The following is a 17,453-nucleotide window of genomic DNA, read 5'->3' as shown; positions in this document are numbered from 1 at the left end:
AATTCGAGAATGCAGCTGCAGCTTCGGGTGATTTTGGGTGAATTCGGGTGACTTGGGGTACCTTGAGGTACATCCAGAGGAGCGTAAGGTAAAAGGAGTGAAAAAAAGCAGCAAGGACGCCTTGCCGGAGAGAGCAGCAAAAAATGGGTGATCAAAAAACATACGGCAGTCGGGATTCGCTGGTGGTCACCCACCCAACTACTAACCGACCGGCAAGTGGCTTAAGTACAGCTGAGCGGACGGGAAGCTCTGTTTTCCACTTCCTGTGGTCGTATGTACTAGACTCTTAGTTGAGAGGGTTGATATAGCAGTAGATTCATCACATTCATCATTCATCTCACGCAGCCATAGATTTTTGGAGTGCATACACAAGAGGTTAAGAGTAGAGAAATATGGATATATACGCATTCAAATGTCCTAGTTCGCAAGAGAGCCGCCACCCGGGCGGTCTGCTTGTCTGCTATCAGACTTACTAGAAGCTGCAGGGCCACCAGCATCATTAGGCTGTGCAAAGCTCCATGCAGTATCTTGAACTTCGGTTTCATCAGACGTTGCCGACGTTTGAGAGCTCCCCAGAGTAGCTGTTGGCTCAGAAACATGTTCAGATGTGAGAGCCTCTGACTCGAGTCTGGCAAGCCTCTCATTTGCCGCCTCTATGATCCTTTCTCGCTGCTCTTTTGCCCAGTCCAAAGCATTTCTATACGCCGATGCCCCTTGTCGGAACGTTTCGACGCTTCCAGTCATGCCCCAGTTATTAACCATAGTCATTATATACTCGGGGCGACCGTTCGCTCTGGGAACGAGGTGGGTCGTATAGATCTTCAGATTACCGCCGTGGTACGTCGAGGTTATCGTATAGGCATTTCTATCGTACGATTCCTCGTCTTGATTAAAATTCTGAAGCCTATGTATACCTCGAGCACCCAATGCCCCATGGTAACAAGCTTGCCTCGTAGCAACCATAAGGGACCCGTCAGGACCCTTGGTCTCAAGGAAGAAGTTCGGGAGTATAGGGAGAGAATCCTGTGAGGATGGAACAATATAAGAACTAAGATCCTTGCGAATCCGAGACTCGAGCTGCTCAGGCCGGGCACCAAAGAAATGATCTGGCTTTGCGTTTACCAAAGTACCATCTGTTAGGGGCGCCAGGTTCGAAAATGGATAGTCCTCTCCCATAGTCATCATATCGTCAACATTGCCTTCAATAATGGAAACAGCAAAACGGCCAATAGGTTTCTCCTTCCGAATATTCATATCTTTATCAACAAATTCCTCAAAGTCATCCTCAGTGAACTGCGAAGGCGAGAGGGAAGATCGACGTTGTGCCAAACGTTCATTAAGTTCTACCCAGTTATTAGGCTTGGCTGGCCTATGGCCATTAGGATACTTATATCCAGGTAGGTATATGCCATTATCAATCAGATTTTGTTCGAAATTGCGGTTGTAGGCTGAGGTGCTGGAAGATTTTGCGGTCTTATTGGTACTGCTTCCTTCCGCGGCGGAGCCTGAAGGGGATTCTGCGCGTCTCTTCCGGCGATCCAGATTATTAGTACTCATTGGGTGAAAAAGTCGTTCAGGGTTCGGAAACTAGGGAGCACATTAGCATACGAACTAATAGCTCACAGTAATGTAGGTAACATACATTTCTGAGGTCAGATAGATCAGGGCCACCGCCTCTAGAATATCGTCTGATATCGTTTAAAGTCGCGGGACCAGAGTATATAGTGCCGGAAGGAAGCTTCTGATGAGGACGCCTCTCTTTCTCTTGGAGACGTGTGACTGGTCGCTGTCTGGATCGAGGTGGTTCTGAACTGATAGAAGCGCTGTTTCGTCGGTCTAGCTCCTCAAGCGCGTCTCTCGTTAACCAAATCCTCGATAGATTATCCCAAAATGTAGGCGGACGCCGGTTGATCTTCGGTCGTTTTGATGGGCGTTGACCAACACAATCCTCAGGTCCTTGTCTTTTGCGGCGTGAGAGTCTTCCAGAGACTGGCTTAGGCATAGGGCACAGTGAATGTACGTGTTTTGGACCGCAAAACACGTAGAAATGCAGGACGGTACGATTTAAGTCCGAGGGGTCGTTGTGGGGTAAGCGCTTAGGCTGCGACCTTCTGCGACCTTATCATTCCAGAAGTTGAGCAGTCGAAAATATATCTTCCCCCTGCTAAATCTTTGCTCAGTCGTTCTGATATAACGGTTTTCATTGGGTGAGAAAATGGGTCTCTGAGACAGGGATTTTGCATCATCATCACGTATGAGACGCATTCCTTTCGTCAAGGATCCTGCCTTTAATTCCGCATTCCATGGATGTTGCTTTAGTTGTCTCTGATATCTTTTTGATGGCTTTAGGAAAGCCTGTGAATGCCTTTTTGCGTCTGTTCTGAGGACCTCGGGAGGTTTAGCTACTGGTCCGTGCACAATTAACCGCCAAAATATTTATCCTGCCGACGCGCCGAGACAGTGATTAGATAATCAAGTACTTAGCCGCTGGACCACCCCCTCGTAGCCGCCATGGTTCTATCAAGACCATTGTTTCATGGAAACCAGTAAGGGACCTGTAGCTGTTATTTATAATTACGAACTACTTAAAACTAAGCCAGGTTAATTCATGTCAGGATTGTGGTTAGTCCATCGGGACGGTTCTACGTAGTCCCGTGCAAGCAAATCCGGTATGAAAGATGGAGATATGACGTTAGAAACAGGGAGATGAAAGCAAGGCAACCCAACTCAAAAGAAGATGGCGAAGAGGAGTTGTGTAGGCTATGAAGTATATAAGAGATGAGTAGATCTCCGACTCTCTAAGAGATGGATTCTATCTTTCAACCGTAATCATATATTCATCAGGAGTTGAACATTTAGGTAAGTCTAACATCTTGAGCCTACACTCAGGTCTGGAATAAACCACAACGGCTAACGTCCATCCCCCCATATAGGCACTTAATTCTATACAATATGTCTTTTGTCACTAGAGCTGTTGTTGCCAATTCGCGCTTCATCAAGCCTTCCACCGTCTTCATCAGAAGGACACAGTTGAGCCGTGCCTTCTTCTCGACATCACCACAACATCAGAAAGGTCCTATTGAGGCAACAAAGGATACCCTGAAGGCAGCCGACAGACTCGTTTCAGATGCTGCTGTCAAGGGAATCGAGAAAGGAGGTTCGTCTTGAAGACATTACTCACACCCTGGTGCATTAAGACGCAGGCTGATAAGTTTCGTTTTGCAGAGGCCGCAACGAACAAGATAAAACATTCCATAGGATCCACAGCGAAAGATGCGGAACATGGAGCACAAGATGCTGCCAGAAAGACAAGCAGGAAGGCATCCAACATAGCGGATGAAGCCGCTCAGAAGGCAGCTGAGAAGGAGGAAGAATTCTCTGGCAAGGCATAGTGGTTGTCAGGGCAAAAAGTTGATGATTTCTCGCATGTCATGGCTGCAAATTGGGAACACGTCATGTCATCTATATGGACCGATATTGTCTATTCCGTGTGTTTCTTAATGAGGGTAGAGAAGGCATGTATGTTGGGCCATCAGCTAGGAGGCGGGAGAAGGAGTACATATTCCCTTGTACTTAGTCCAAATTTTAACACATCCTTATCCATAAGTTCCATGTATCTTCTGGCTGGAGCTGGATCTCCATTGACGGTAGTCCCATTTGCACTTTCTAGGTCAATGAGATACGGACGAACTCTGCCATCTCGATCTCCAAAGTCATTCCGTTTTTCAACGTATCTGAATTGAATAGCGGCATGTTGTTTGGAGCAGCTTGGGTGATCGATAGGCAAGTCTGCAACTAGCTTTTCCTTTCCAATCAGCCAGCAGCTTCGATCTCCCAACTCGATTGTTTCCAGCAGATTATCGTCCTTGAAGATATATAATCGCCAGGCGTCTTTGGCTGGAGGTTTTCTGGCCTCTGGAGGCTCGTTGTATTTCAAAACAATGGAAGTGGTCCCATCACTGGATCTAACAGTGTTGGTATCAGCTGCTAGACGCCCCGTATTCCCGTAATTGGCTTTCTCTTTCTCCTTCTCGCCCACCGGAGTTGCCTGGCCAGACCCGTCACGGGGCGTCTTTGAGAATGCGTCCTGCTGGGATGGGAGCGGTTTATCAGATCTCCTGCCTACCTGAGGTGAAGGACTGCGCCTATATGGTTTTCTAGACGGAGAAGCTGAGCGCTCCCTGCCCTCACGGCGTCTGTGCGATCGATGTCCATCCCGGTCATTTCGTCTGCGATCACGGCTTTTCCGACGCGGTTCTCGGAGATGGTTCGTACGGCTATGGGATGCGTCGCTCGAGTCCACTGACCGGCTCCTATAACGATGTGATTTCCGTCCTCGAGGGCCTCTGGAGCGTTTCCTGCCGTCCGGGCTTAAAGATCGGTGCCTCTGTGACTTGGAGCCACGGGATTTGGGGCGTCCTCGATCCTCACGGGAATGTGAAGATGGGGACCGAGATTTGCGTCGATGAGATCGATGGCTTTCCTCGTACCTAGGCATTCTAGGGTCTGTATGTAGAGTCCTTCTCTTGAAGAAGAGCCTGCGAGAAGCTGCTGAGCATTGCTCTTCCAAGCCGCAAATGCATTAAACGCCAGTTCCACCGAGTTGTTAATTTAGGTCGTGGAACTTAACTTGTTAGTTAGCTTTTGGCTACTTTTTATTGGTCAGATATCTTACCAATAACTAACTAGCTAAGTCACTTTAATCAAGTTAGCTAACTAGTTAGTTTACTATTTGACTAGAATTTGTTCGCAGGCAACACCATTTCGGTATCACGATTGAGATTTCAATGTTAATAGGCAAGAAAAAAAAAAAAAAAAAGAAAAGAAAAGAAAAAAAGAAAAGAAAAGAAAAAGAAAAGAAAAGGAAGAAGAAGCTCGATTAGGCCAGTGGGCTACTATCAGTATTCCAGGAGATCTCTGTCCAGGGCTTTCCTCCGATGACTACATTGAATGTGCTCCTCGAACAGCTCCATAGAAATGCTTATGGAGGCTGTAGGCGGGAGTTGCTTTTTTGATAATATTCTATCATTTATTTATCTATATAACCGTTGATACCTTTGAGAAACTAAGTGTATTGTGTATTCCGAGGTTATTGATGACGTACCTCCTACACGCTAGCTACACCGACATTGTCTCTCCGTCGATCAATAATCGCCTCCTTCATAAATGGGCTTTGAGATCTTATTTCTTTGCCCCATTTGAAGACCACAAATGGAGTTATAGCAAGAGCAAAAGACACAAATGCGAGAAGTGAGCTGGCCCACTGAAATCCAATGCCTGTGTACATTGCTGTTGAGGCAAGAGGGAGAAAGGCGATAGCAATGTTCTCAACCAAGCCCACAGCACCAAGAGCGCTCGCAGCGTACTTGCTATATGCATCAATAAGATAGTTTGCAGTGCTTATCACAACAGAAGTTGTTCCAAACCCCACCATAGTCAAGCCGATAACAGGTGCCATCCAATGGACGGTAGGGTATGAGGTCCATCCATATACAAGCATTCCGCCGGTAACACCAAAGAAACCCCCAATTATCGATGTATATAATCTTGCCTCAGGGATAGGTATGCCGGGAACTTCGGTATTATGGTCAGCAGATGCGTGATACCAGCCGTTAGTTGACATACAAAGTCCACAACCAAGAATTTCACCAAACACAATGGCAACCTGGACATAACCTGCTAGTATAGCATCCCAACCATAGAGTTGCCCATACACTAGCTCGACAGACTGGGTGAATAGGTAGATCGTTCCAAGGCTAAAGGCAGCCCAAAGAGTGGCAATAAATACCACAGGCTCCGTAAACAACATGTACAGGGGCCGTTGCACGTTTTTGAGGACGGTCTGGTACAATTTTGCATCATGATGGAGCTTATTCGCTATATATACCTTTTTACCATTACTTAGTAGGCGTTTGGCTCTCGCTCGCAAGATAACTGAGCCGCGGGTCTCGGGAAGGCCGATGATGAAGAGAGGAAAAAGTGCCGCTGTGAAAATCAATTCGATGTGACCAATCCATCTCCAGGACAGAAATTGAAGTATAGATGCTCCGATCACTGGGCCAATGCTTGTCGCAACCAGGTATGTAGTAACATAAAGACATATGGGTATGCTTCTGGCGCGGTCTCCGTGAAAAACATTTGATACGATACTAGCAACGGCATCGCTCATAATCGGAACGCAACCGCCGCTAAAGAATCTCATGACAATAAGCGTCGTAAAATTTTTGGCTAAGCCAATTGGAATCAGAAAGCAGATAAAGAAGAAATAAGTGGTGAGAAGCACGGGTCGAACTCCGAAGTCTTCCATTATAGGGAATAAAGTAAGGGGTAACAGCGCGGCCCCTACTCCCCAGGACGTGGTCGGCCAGTAGGAATGAGGAAAATCCACATCAGAGATATGGAATTCTTCATTTATAGCATTGTGAGCAACCGCAATGATGGTTCCATTAGTAGAGCAGACAAAACTTGCAAGAAGTCCAAGTCCGGTTGCCCACCATTTCTTCCGTAGAGGCCAATTGAATGGATCATCGGGGTCTTCGCGCCCATCCCAAGTCACAATAGCTGTAGCTGAATCATGATATGGTCCTGCATGATATGGTTAGTCAAGATCAACTCCAAAACTCCAGTAACTGTAGACAAACCTCTGCTAGGAGAGTTTGCTATTAGGTTCTGGGGTGCTCTAAGCTCCTCTGCTACCATAGTTCCCATAATGAGTTGTATACTAAGGTATGTATTCTCTCTCTAGTCCCCCGATAGAAGCAATGTATTGTGGCAGAATGACATGTAATGATGTACATGAGCTCTATTCGCCAAAGTGAGTGCCTGTCATGGCACAGGAGAATTTCGTGTAGTCATCTTCCGAGGTTTTATAGAGCATTGTTGGGCTGCTCAACTATTTAAGAATTTCTGCTCTCCACTTGGGAGTGCTTGTAAATCTCGTACTCGGAGGCTTATAGGAGCATCTAAAGGCTCTTCAGCCTCAGGAAATCGAGCAATAGCGGCTGAAAGAGGCAACTGTCTAGATCAAGCAATCGTCCCAAAGAGGTAAGAAGTCTAATTAGGAAGGGCGCGGGTAGATCCACAGTTTTTTGTGGGCCCGTCGTTGCGGTCTCCACAGTCCAGACCCACCTCGCGCTCAGACACAACCCGAGGTTCCAACAGCAGTAGCACTCCCTTCCATCCATCTCAACTTCCCATCTTCTTATACTTGAATTAAACACAACACTCCGTACATAGTCGGACCTTATAATCAATCGAGAGATACCAAATAATTAGAATGCGGTTATCTTGGCAGCCCGGATTTTCTCCGTCTAGGAAGCCAGTCAGGAGGCGAAGAGCACGCAGGGTCGAACGTGGACTGTTAAGGGACACAGAGAAGCCACGGCAATTTGAATTTATCTTTGAGCATTCTATAATAGAGCGTGAGACAGCACCTCATGCCGAGACGCCATTCGAAACGCACCGCAACGAATCACCCGTGATCCAGGGCGAGAAGGCTTCTCACAATTTGGATTCGATTGATAGACCGGCTGAATCTCACCAGTATCAGCACAACGGTAAGAATCCGTATACAGTTTTACTTTTACCCAAGTCCACAGCCGATAGACAATTAGACTTCTGTAAGAAGAGTACAGGTACTTCGATAGAAGGTTAAGCCCAGTTGCTACTAGAGAAGTAGACCCTTCATGCCCCCCTTATGCTTCTATACCACCTAGCGTCCTATATAATGGCCTTCGCCAGCAATTTGGTCCTATCCTTGAGCGATGTATGTTTACTACGGACTCAGATACCCGGCAGTAACCTACTAACAAACAATAGATAATGGGGAGTTCTGCAAAATCCCATTAACATCTGATCTACAGATAAACCCGTTTCGATACCGGAAGGGTCTGGAGCCGGAACCAGCCTTCCTAGTCCACGCAGTAATGGCGTTAGCAGGCCATCACGTCCATAGTGCATCAACCCAGAACCATCGCCATGCCGCGCTTCACCTGGTCCGCGAGAGGTTAGGCTCGTACAATAACACAGAAGACGTTTACTCTATGCTTGATACAGTCATTATTTTATTCTCACTAGATGTTAGTTATACCTGCTAGCCCTCAGGCATCGGGCTGATTGATAGTTGATATATTAGGAAACCCAGTCCGCATTTGGAAACTGGAACACACATCTTCTGGGTGCATATGGCCTTCTTGAAGCCTGCGGTGGTATTGAAATATGGGCCGCATCTGCGAGGGCAACAGCTCAAGTAGCAATTCTCACGTGGTAGTTATGAATCTCACCTCACTGGTTAGCTATGGCTTCTAACTAACCTTGGGTTCTCTATAGGTGGGACGCCATAACTAGTTTAGTTTCAAGGGAAGGCTGCGTGTTTCCTTACACATACCCCTATGCTGTGCTGTCAAAGCATGACGGTCAAGAGTGGGACTATTTCGGACTGTGCGGATGTCCGCCAGGCCTCGTACATATAGTTATGCAGTTGGCACGGCTGTGTGCAGAAAAGCGAAAGTCGTCTTCGATGCTGTGCGCCACATTTGATGCCATGCTCCTTGAAATTGAGCAGTCACTTGAGTCCTGGGATCACACTTCCCTTGAGACAGCCATCCAAGACGAAGAGAGTATGCAACAAGATCGAGATAGGATGCACTGTTCAGAAGCATGGAGGAATGGCCTTCTCCTTTATACATATAGGGTGTTTCGATGGGAGCTTGGAAGCAGTGTCCCACTACCCATTTTATACCGTGCAAGAGCCATTACAGATCATGTCTTTGCGTGTCGTGACAAAAGCATGGTATCCAGACAGGCCTTGTTACCGCTCTTCTTTGCAGGATGCGAACTGAGAGATCAATCATTACGCAGCAAAATTGTGGAGTTCTGCTGTATCTGGGATAGGAGAACCAGGTACCATATGTTCAGCAACACCATACCACTGCTGGAAGAAGTATGGGCAGAACAGGCTGTGAAGGGGTTTGAGAACGTCTGGTGGGGTCAAATAGTGGACAAGCAGCACTCATCGCAGGATGACCATCCTCTACAGATGCGGCTATGCTTTGGCTAAGAGCAGTGTCAATTGATAAATAAGAGTAAATTATAAATTATCCTCAATTGGTTTATCTTGAATTAGTGGCTAATAACTGTAGATGTCTCCTATTGGCTGACGGATAGACATAATTTACTATGATTACTAATAAGATTTGCCGAATAGCCGCTATGCTAGATGACTAAGCAGTTCTCCTCATGCGATCAAGTTGAGGCAAGAAAAGCTGCCAGAAGCTACAAGTCGTTTATCTAAATCAACATCGATGACCGTCTAGTGCAAACTGATCTCGCATGTCCCCATGTGCATACTTACCTGTCTAAGGAGACCACGAGAGATTGAAATGCTTGCCGAATCGTGCCGATGCTGAGGAAATCAACGCTTCTTTGCTCATGCGGCGGCCTCCAGACTCTCAGCCCGCACTCCCCGCTTGTCCGCCCCGAACAGCCGACGTACAGGCGTCAGTCGAGGCGTTTTGCTCATGTACACGGGCCAGTCTCTGATGGTGTTAAAGAACCCGAAGACGACCTGTCATGGCCGAAATCCCCTTCTTTTACCCCTTACGACTTGCTCCGGCTAGAACGGCATGCGCCCTACTCAAAAAAGCGGTTCTACCAACTCGTCAAGATCTACCACCCGGACGGAGGCTGTAACGGCCACCCCCTCTGCAAAGATCTCCCCGAGTCAGTCAGATTACAGCGCTACCGGCTGCTGGTAGCTGCTCATGAATTGCTGTCGAACCCTACGAAGAGAAGCGAGTACGACAAGTTTGGCCGGGGTTGGTTCCAGAGGGAGGAGCTATTTGGTACCCAGGGGCCGGCAGCGAAGAGTGCTATGGACGCATATTATTCCAGACGGAGACAGGTAGATCCTACCATCTTCAGGAACGCAAGCTGGGAGGACTGGGAGCAATACCATGGCCAGGGCAACGGGAAGTACCAGAAGCAGCAGCAGTCCACGGGTGCCTCGCACGAGACGTTTGCCTCGCTCTTCGTCCTGCTGGCCATATTCGGAGGGGTGGCTCAGGCCGTCAGTATAGGAAAATATTCCAGCTTCGTTGACGAACGGGTCAAGCAGGTTAACAGGGAGTGTAGTCGCTTTCTGGAGGGACGAAGGCACCAGACTGTCACTGAACTGGAGTCTGTGGACGAAAGGGTGCAGCATTTCCTCAAGAGACGAGATCCGTCTGGCTACGGTTTGAAAGAAGAGGAGGAAGAGACGTATCGAAGACACCTGGGAGGCTCTAGCCATAATATCGAGCCGTACCATGGGGATCGTTGAAGTCTCCCCCTTTTTGCATCATAAATTTTTGGTCTAGAAATTCTCCATAGCTACATATCCCGGCGTTACAGCGGCTCTATTTCAATGCATTTCTGTTCTCTACTCACTCTTACTTTGTCGCCCTCAAAAAGCGCAGCTTGCATGTGAATATGTAGGCCATATTGCTTCTTCCTGTGGCGGCTTTTCTGACACCTTCCCACCAATGCCGTCGAATTACATCATACAGCGGACGGGCTTCAAGCAAAAAAAGGCTTCCACGTTATTCCTCAATCTTTCAAGGGAGGACAAGAAGACTGAGGAAAGACTCGTTTGTGGCTTGAGTTAATGAGGTGACGCTCCGTCTGTTCTCATTTCAATAGGAGGAGGGAGCGAAAAACCCGCTTGTGAAGATATAAAACACCGCTTCCTAGGGCCATAAATTATAACCCGTCCTCTTATAGCTGAGGGATTCCCCCCTTAAAGACCCTTTTCTTCTTCGTTCTCTCGCATCGCTTAATCCTTCATGCACTCTATCCAGCTATCGTGCACACGACAGTAAACAGATACGAACGACCGCCGCCATGGCGAGCCTGAATCTGACCCTGATCCAGCAGTACCTGGTACGCATCCCGCTCGTGCTGGTCACTGCGATCCGGCGGCTGCTGCAGCTCTCGCCGGTGCAGGACAGAGTGAGCGTGCAGATGGAGCTGCTGGTCACCTTCGTGCGCTCGTTTCTCACCCTGGACGATTCCGTCTCGAAGATGGCCGAAGTCAGGCTGACGGATTCAACGATCAAGGGCTACATGTGGATTTCGAATGTAACGGTGCCTAAGCCGGCGGAGGACGATGTGCTCGAGGCGCTGGTGAAGGCAATCAGACACCGCGGCGAGGGAGGAGAGACCTTCGATATGCCTGATGTGCGCGCTGTTGAGGCCGAGTGGACGGGATACAGGAAGGGCACCAGCGAGGATACCCCGATTCCTGATATCTCGGACGCAGACAAGTATGAGCGCCTGATGGAGGACGTGGACGATGACATGACCATCTTCTACGCCCACGGCGGCGCATACCAGTAAGCCCAAACCCAGCAACGCCCATTACACACCTGGGTGTATAAGTGATAGATACTAACTACCAGGTCAGTATGATGGACCCTTGCACTCATCGCTCTACGACGACAGCCCTGGCACGGCTCAGCCGCTCTCGTTGCTTTTCGATACGATACAGACTATGCCCGCAGCATCCATTCCCGGCTGGCATCCTGGATGCGCTGGTGGCATATCTATCCCTCCTCTCGCCTGCTGAAGGTGCCCTTTACGAAGCCGTACCGGCTAAGAAGATAGTATTCGCCGGAGACTCTGCTGGCGGTGGCCTCTGCCTAGGACTGCTCCAGACCCTCCTGACACTACGAGAGATTATCCCATCCAAGACAATTCGTTTCCATGGAAAAGATGTACCACTGGATCTTCCCGCTGGCATTGCTACGACCAGTCCTTGGTGCGATATCACCCGTTCCTTGCCATCTACCTTTGAGAACGCAAAGTATGACTACGTTCCTCCACCACCACAAAAACCTGGCACCATATTTACCCCTCTGCCTTTCCCACCAGACCATCTGTGGCCTACGGTGCCGCCACGGGTGGACTTGTACGCAAATGCGAACATGATGGCTCATCCCTTTACCTCACCGGCCGCCAGTCCAAAGGGTATCTGGAAGGGCAGCCCGCCAATGTACATTGCCGTGGGCGAGGAGCTCTTGCACGACGATGGTATGTATATGGCCAGAAAAGCCCATCGAGACGGTGTCAATGTTGTCTTCGAGCGTTACGAAGGAATGCCACATTGTTTCGCCTTGCTTGCTCCCAACATCCCTCAATCTCAGCGCTGTCTCAAGGGCTGGGCCAAGTTCTGCGTCGATGCAGTGCATGACCGTGTGAAAGGTTACGGAGAAGCCCAATTCTTCAACCACAGCTTGACAAAGACTGATATCCGCAGCCTCGATGATATTGGTACCTTGACGGATGATGAAGTTGAAAAACTGATCAAGGCTGGCAGAGATTGGCGTATTGATGGAGAACATTTGCTGCAGAAGGCGTGGAAGGAACAGGAACTGGATTCCTAAATATCTTCTCGCATTCATTCTAACTGTGCAGGCACTGGTTCCTACGTCTGAGTTCCTACGATTCTATATATGTTGGCTATTCCACTATCCGGCTATTTGTCTTTTCGATACACTACACCAAACCGATCCAGCAGAAATACAACAAACACAAAGAATCAATCTACAGCCTACGAACGAATAATGAACCATATATCTAAACAATCACATAGTACATGATAGCCTTAATAATCTGACTACTATAAGCTAGAGCGAAATAATCATTTCATATATATAATCCCGTACTCTATGATCTCAAAACTCCAGGCAATCTAGAATACCTTGCCTAAAATGATAAAAGTACAAAACAAAAAGAGGAACAATAGACCATTATGCATGACAAAACGCCAAGTCATAGATACTCATCACCCTGCATACTGTCACTCTGGTCATATACTGCAGCACTTGGCTGGTAAGCAACAGATATAGGAGGCTGGTAATGCTCGTAGCTTCGGCGCCGGTATACTGAATTCGAGCTGTCAACAAATCCATCCCAAAAGCCAAAGAGTTGCGCCGTAAGGCGGAACAATGCAACAAAGATGGTCCATAATGGTGACAGGACAACAGATAGATGAGACCAACGCCATAACATGGTGGGAATAACAAATGGGTATCGTGGCGCATTGGGATTCAGACAATTACGCTCACATTTGGATGCGTATAAGGGGTGGCAGTAGTAATCGCACATCACTAGTTCGGCAATCCACCAAGTGAAAAATATCAAGAAGACAAAGCCAATCCGCTTCCAGAAACGGCGGCTGGGGAGGGCAAGATATAGGCGGCCATCGCCATACAGGCCGCACGCTTCACATGGGATTGTAGAGTGATTAGAGTGTCTTATTCTCGAGTTTTTATTCTTGAAACCTCCCGAGCCAGGCCGGGCGATTGTTTCTTCCGCCTGGTGCTCAAGGCTGGACAAACCAGCTCTAGCTTCATTTATGTTATGAAGGAGCGATTTTAGCTTCGAATTGACTCGGTCAAGGGTTTCTTCATCTGTGTCAACGTGAAAAGAGCTTAGTGACGGCTCTGACTTGACCTGTTCATCTCCGGACTGCTCACTAAACGGTTTGTCCTCAAGGATATCCTTGAGAGAGTCGAGGGTATTCTCTCCAAGAATAAGGCTATAGTCTCCGGATTTTTCCTTTTCGAGAATCGATTCCAAGGCACTTTTGGGAAGTTTTGGTTTCTTCAACGGCATAGGCCGAGAAGTGGATTTCCGCTGTCCAGTCTGTAGGACACGCTGTCTGGAGTCACTAGCTTTATTGGCTTTCGGGATATCTTCTACTGGTTTTGGCTCTGCCTCTGACACTCGCTCCTCCTTTTTAATATTCTCTATATGAGGCGTCTTTGATCGTTCCGTGACTGGGGTGTCAATCCAAGCCCCGGTAACAACAGGAGTTTTGGCTGTTAGAGGTGTCTTCGTCGCAATCCTTTGTTGTTCCGGTGTCTTGACAGGACTAGAACTCCTCCTTGTCAGCTTTCGAAGAAGCTGGCTGGAACTTCCCCTGCCACTTGCAAATCTAGGTTTCTCAACCGTGCCGTAAGAGTGTGCAGACGAGCCAGTGTCTGGTCTGAGGTCAAGCCTGGCCATGTCGGGATCTTGAGTTTTTTCCAGCTGACTGTCCTGGGCCGCAGACATGGAGAACTGTGCCCGGAAACTATTATCCTGCTTGTCTTGGGAGGCCTTTACTGGCGGACTATCAGACACCTGTAGTGACCTGGCGGTAAAGTCGAAGTCGTTCCCCCACTCCTCAACGGGCAACCGTATGTCATCCTCACTCTGCTTGTTATCGACTCCGTTCATAGTCGTAACCACTCCGTCTAGCCATTCTCTTGATTGTCTTCCCCTAGACCCCCATGTCCTAGGAATATTCACAGCAGGGTCGATTTGATTGTCCGGCACAGACTCCTGGTGCTCTATGTCCTCCTCCTTCTTTTCCGCCTCATGGCGCTGGAGATTCTCCATAGACAAGGCAGTTTTGAGGTCTGTATCCTTTGCCCTACTGAATATCGGTCCGTTCGTACTCTTGGTAGCACGCTTTAACCGCCGCTCGTCTAACGCGTGCTGTGCCAGCTTCATTCTAAGATCATCGTCACTCACATCGTCTAGGAAGTCGAGGTCGATATCGTAGATGTTTTCAGCCTTCTGGTCAAATATTCGACGGTTCCTCGCCGCTGGACTCGGTGAGCCTTGATCTCTTCGCACTTGATCTTCCTGCACCTCCAGGTCTGCAAGGTTATCCGCGTCGTCCATAGTTCTATACGGCTCCAGCAGTTCTCGGGAGGATAAACTCGACTGTTTAAACTTGGGCGACACGGCAGGACCATTTCTCTCCCTTCCTGCTCTGTTATATCTTGGTGCTTCTTCGTCCTCTTGTCCGCTATTAGCTCTTGCTGTGTTGCGGGGAGATTCAGTGGCTTCGAATGCGCCTGTCAAGGTTCTGGTCTTACTAAACGTGATTCTGGGTTCTCTTCCGTTCCGTATGCCTTCTGTAGCTCTTCGCGACGAGCCAGTAGATTCGAATGGCCTGTTATTTCGGTTCCTATACCATGCTGGTAGAGGCTCATAGCCGCCGACGCGATGGTTCTGGGTAGAAGTAGACATCGCTTGTTCGTGCAGCTAGTTATTCGAGATATGCCCTCCGCATCGTAACAGCCAGCCGCCTTATCACTATCAGCTCCGTCAAGAAAATATATAATAACCAATATGAATATGCCTGCAAGTCGGCGTTTTATTTACTGCTCGATGCTCTGCTCGACGTGAAATCGCGTGTTTGCTTGAACTTGCAGGCGATCCCACGCCAACTGCCCAAAGCGGACTAGCGCGTCTCGAGCTGCCAAAAGTTTCGAAAAGTTGAAGCAAAAAGTCCATCACGAAGACACAGCTTTTGATAGACGGCAGACAGACACTCAGACGATAGATTGGACCTTCTCTAGTTGCTTGAATTGAGCGCCCCTTGTCTGTGGGAACTTGCGGTACCCGTTTCGACTCTGACATATATCTAAAATTGGAGCTAGTGATAGCAGGAAAGGGACATTTCAGGGACAAGTTTGATATAACCTCACAATGGCGAAGAATTCCAAACGAGCACCCAAGGCAAAGGCCTTTGCACCATCAGACTCCTCGGCAAAGTCATCCTCGAAGTCGGATTCCTTTGACGTTCCCGCAGCATTCACACAAGCTCCGTCTTCTCTAAAAGGCTTTCTTGAACCCCTATCTACCAACCGCATATACCTCATTCATATCGATACCCATCCTCCCGGATTCAAACGACAGATATTCCTTGTTCCACTTTCCATAAACATTGTTATAGTCGCTTTCATCCTATACAGGATATATACCGGCCTACTTATGTATCCAGACATATTCAATGCTGTGGTTAGCGGAACCGGTCCGGCCAAGATTGACACATCATCAGCTAGCTGGGGATTTCTATCCAGTACATTGGCCTGGAGAACCCTCAATTTCCTACTGGACTATATTTTGGCAACCATCTTCTTGCCGTGGCCTGTGCGTTTCTTCCTCGGACCTATCCGCTGGAGGCTAGCTGTGAGGTTTGAACCCCAGGAGATCATTGTTCGCCAAAGCCGAGAATGGAGCGAGTCATTACGGCCTGGAACATGGATTAGAGATGACGAGGCTACGATGAAAGACCGAGTTATACCTGCCATTCTTCCACTCCGGTTGCAAAAGACGGGATACCTTCTTATCGATGTTGACTGGGACTTGGACTGCGATGCAATGGTCAATGCCCATAAAGTGGTTGAATCCAAAAAAGCGAAGCTGGAAGACTTTCATACTGCTGTTCTTGTACATGGCGGTCCATCCAAGGGCTGGCTGATATGGAGAGTTGAGGATGAAGCCGTTGCTGCTTCTGGAGAGACTCTCCCGCCCGCCGCACGAGATAGAATCATTGCATTTAAGGAGAAGCTTACAGACATGGGCAAAGAAGACCTGTTCTACCGCTGGGTTGAAATCATCCAGTACGAAAGCACCCGGCCTGGAGGATTCACGCCAGAAAGGCAACGAAGTGCTATGATAGAGGTTAAGGAGTTATTCGAAAAGGAGGGTGTAGATTTTGACCAGTTTTGGAAAGACATTGGCGGCATGGAGGGCGTTACACTGTAAAGGTAGATATCTATATAATAATGAGACACGAATTCCTGCATCGAGATATAGATATACCATCCGCCGAACTACCGATCCTCAATGCTTTGGAGCATTCCGAACAACGTCGTTCGCCTCCCTAGACATGATCCCCTGGTCAACCAGAGCCGCCACGACATTGACAACCCAGCTCTGACAATCCTTAAGCTGTGCCCTGTTTGTAGGTGGCTACCCGCGTGACACAGCTATCAGTCAGCTCTTGGACTCTTCCCAGGAAATATATAAAACATCCAACTTACACCACTACTTGCGCTGGCAGAGTTCATGCTTGGCCCTGGAGCTGCTACGGACAAGGCCACTTCCTCAATCCGATCGGAAGGAGTGATATCAGCGTATTCTTCTCCTCCGGAACCGTCGAGCACAAACACATCGTTAATTTGATGTAAAAGTACCTCCTGATGGGCCAGAGTCTCCGACTTCAAAGCATAGTTTCTGAGGAATTGCAGCGTGAAGCCGTTTAAGACATCTCCGTGGACATGGATCTTCTTGCCTACGCCTGGGTCTGCGAGGCTGGGGATGTAGATGGCCCAGTGAGCCTTGAACAATGATCTGTTATATATTAACAGGAGGATATCTCGGGCCATCGTTAGCTATTGTTATGGCTTATATTTGTCTATAAGGGGTAAAAAAGGGTATTTGCTTGCTAGCGAGGGGTATAAATTAGTAGCCCGCGAGTATACGGATATTTATAGAAGGCTATTTATGGCATGGCAGTTGTTTCGCAGTCCTTCTGTATTTTATGTAACTTAAGAGTACTCGGCCAATTCAAGTATAATTTTACCAAGTTCATACATGTTTGACTTGTTAATCAAGTTCGTTCTGCCTGGGAA

The 17,453-nt window shown here is 48.2% G+C and overlaps 10 protein-coding genes across 10 annotated transcripts; 5 read left to right on the top strand and 5 right to left on the bottom strand.

Annotated features, from left to right (window-relative positions):
- Positions 1-417: 417 nt before the first annotated feature.
- ARB_02907 (uncharacterized protein) lies at positions 418-1,557 on the bottom strand (the record flags this gene model as incomplete). The annotated part of the gene is made up of 1 exon (XM_003010822.1): positions 418-1,557. One exon carries the CDS (start codon positions 1,555-1,557, stop codon positions 418-420), a length of 1,140 nt encoding a protein of 379 aa, XP_003010868.1.
- Positions 1,558-2,952: 1,395 nt separating this feature from the next.
- Positions 2,953-3,392, top strand: ARB_02906 (LEA domain protein; the record flags this gene model as incomplete). The annotated part of the gene is made up of 2 exons (XM_003010821.1): positions 2,953-3,157; positions 3,226-3,392. 2 exons carry the CDS (start codon positions 2,953-2,955, stop codon positions 3,390-3,392), a joined length of 372 nt encoding a protein of 123 aa, XP_003010867.1.
- Positions 3,393-3,532: 140 nt separating this feature from the next.
- Positions 3,533-4,498, bottom strand: ARB_02905 (uncharacterized protein; the record flags this gene model as incomplete). The annotated part of the gene is made up of 1 exon (XM_003010820.1): positions 3,533-4,498. The coding sequence occupies one exon, from the start codon at positions 4,496-4,498 to the stop codon at positions 3,533-3,535; it is 966 nt and encodes a 321-aa protein (XP_003010866.1).
- Positions 4,499-5,107: 609 nt separating this feature from the next.
- Positions 5,108-6,699, bottom strand: ARB_02904 (MFS multidrug transporter, putative; the record flags this gene model as incomplete). Its single annotated transcript, XM_003010819.1, has 2 exons — positions 5,108-6,561; positions 6,642-6,699. The coding sequence occupies 2 exons, from the start codon at positions 6,697-6,699 to the stop codon at positions 5,108-5,110; spliced, it is 1,512 nt and encodes a 503-aa protein (XP_003010865.1).
- Positions 6,700-8,518: 1,819 nt separating this feature from the next.
- On the top strand, positions 8,519-9,058 carry ARB_02903 (uncharacterized protein; the record flags this gene model as incomplete). Its single annotated transcript, XM_003010818.1, has 1 exon — positions 8,519-9,058. The coding sequence occupies one exon, from the start codon at positions 8,519-8,521 to the stop codon at positions 9,056-9,058; it is 540 nt and encodes a 179-aa protein (XP_003010864.1).
- Positions 9,059-9,400: 342 nt separating this feature from the next.
- On the top strand, positions 9,401-10,318 carry ARB_02902 (Hsp40 co-chaperone Jid1, putative; the record flags this gene model as incomplete). Its single annotated transcript, XM_003010817.1, has 1 exon — positions 9,401-10,318. One exon carries the CDS (start codon positions 9,401-9,403, stop codon positions 10,316-10,318), a length of 918 nt encoding a protein of 305 aa, XP_003010863.1.
- Positions 10,319-10,878: 560 nt separating this feature from the next.
- On the top strand, positions 10,879-12,419 carry ARB_02901 (lipase/esterase, putative; the record flags this gene model as incomplete). Its single annotated transcript, XM_003010816.1, has 2 exons — positions 10,879-11,369; positions 11,525-12,419. The coding sequence occupies 2 exons, from the start codon at positions 10,879-10,881 to the stop codon at positions 12,417-12,419; spliced, it is 1,386 nt and encodes a 461-aa protein (XP_003010862.1).
- A 388-nt stretch (positions 12,420-12,807) lies between these two features.
- ARB_02900 (uncharacterized protein) lies at positions 12,808-15,060 on the bottom strand (the record flags this gene model as incomplete). The annotated part of the gene is made up of 1 exon (XM_003010815.1): positions 12,808-15,060. One exon carries the CDS (start codon positions 15,058-15,060, stop codon positions 12,808-12,810), a length of 2,253 nt encoding a protein of 750 aa, XP_003010861.1.
- A 462-nt stretch (positions 15,061-15,522) lies between these two features.
- On the top strand, positions 15,523-16,584 carry ARB_02899 (uncharacterized protein; the record flags this gene model as incomplete). Its single annotated transcript, XM_003010814.1, has 1 exon — positions 15,523-16,584. The coding sequence occupies one exon, from the start codon at positions 15,523-15,525 to the stop codon at positions 16,582-16,584; it is 1,062 nt and encodes a 353-aa protein (XP_003010860.1).
- A 227-nt stretch (positions 16,585-16,811) lies between these two features.
- On the bottom strand, positions 16,812-17,207 carry ARB_02898 (uncharacterized protein; the record flags this gene model as incomplete). Its single annotated transcript, XM_003010813.1, has 1 exon — positions 16,812-17,207. The coding sequence occupies one exon, from the start codon at positions 17,205-17,207 to the stop codon at positions 16,812-16,814; it is 396 nt and encodes a 131-aa protein (XP_003010859.1).
- Positions 17,208-17,453: the final 246 nt, after the last annotated feature.

The sequence above is a fragment of the Trichophyton benhamiae genome, assembly GCF_000151125.1.
Source record: "Trichophyton benhamiae CBS 112371 chromosome Unknown Abenha-G-c-338d12.r1, whole genome shotgun sequence".
Taxonomy (NCBI): Eukaryota; Fungi; Ascomycota; class Eurotiomycetes; order Onygenales; family Arthrodermataceae; genus Trichophyton; species Trichophyton benhamiae.
This window is presented reverse-complemented; position numbering and strand designations above follow the sequence as displayed.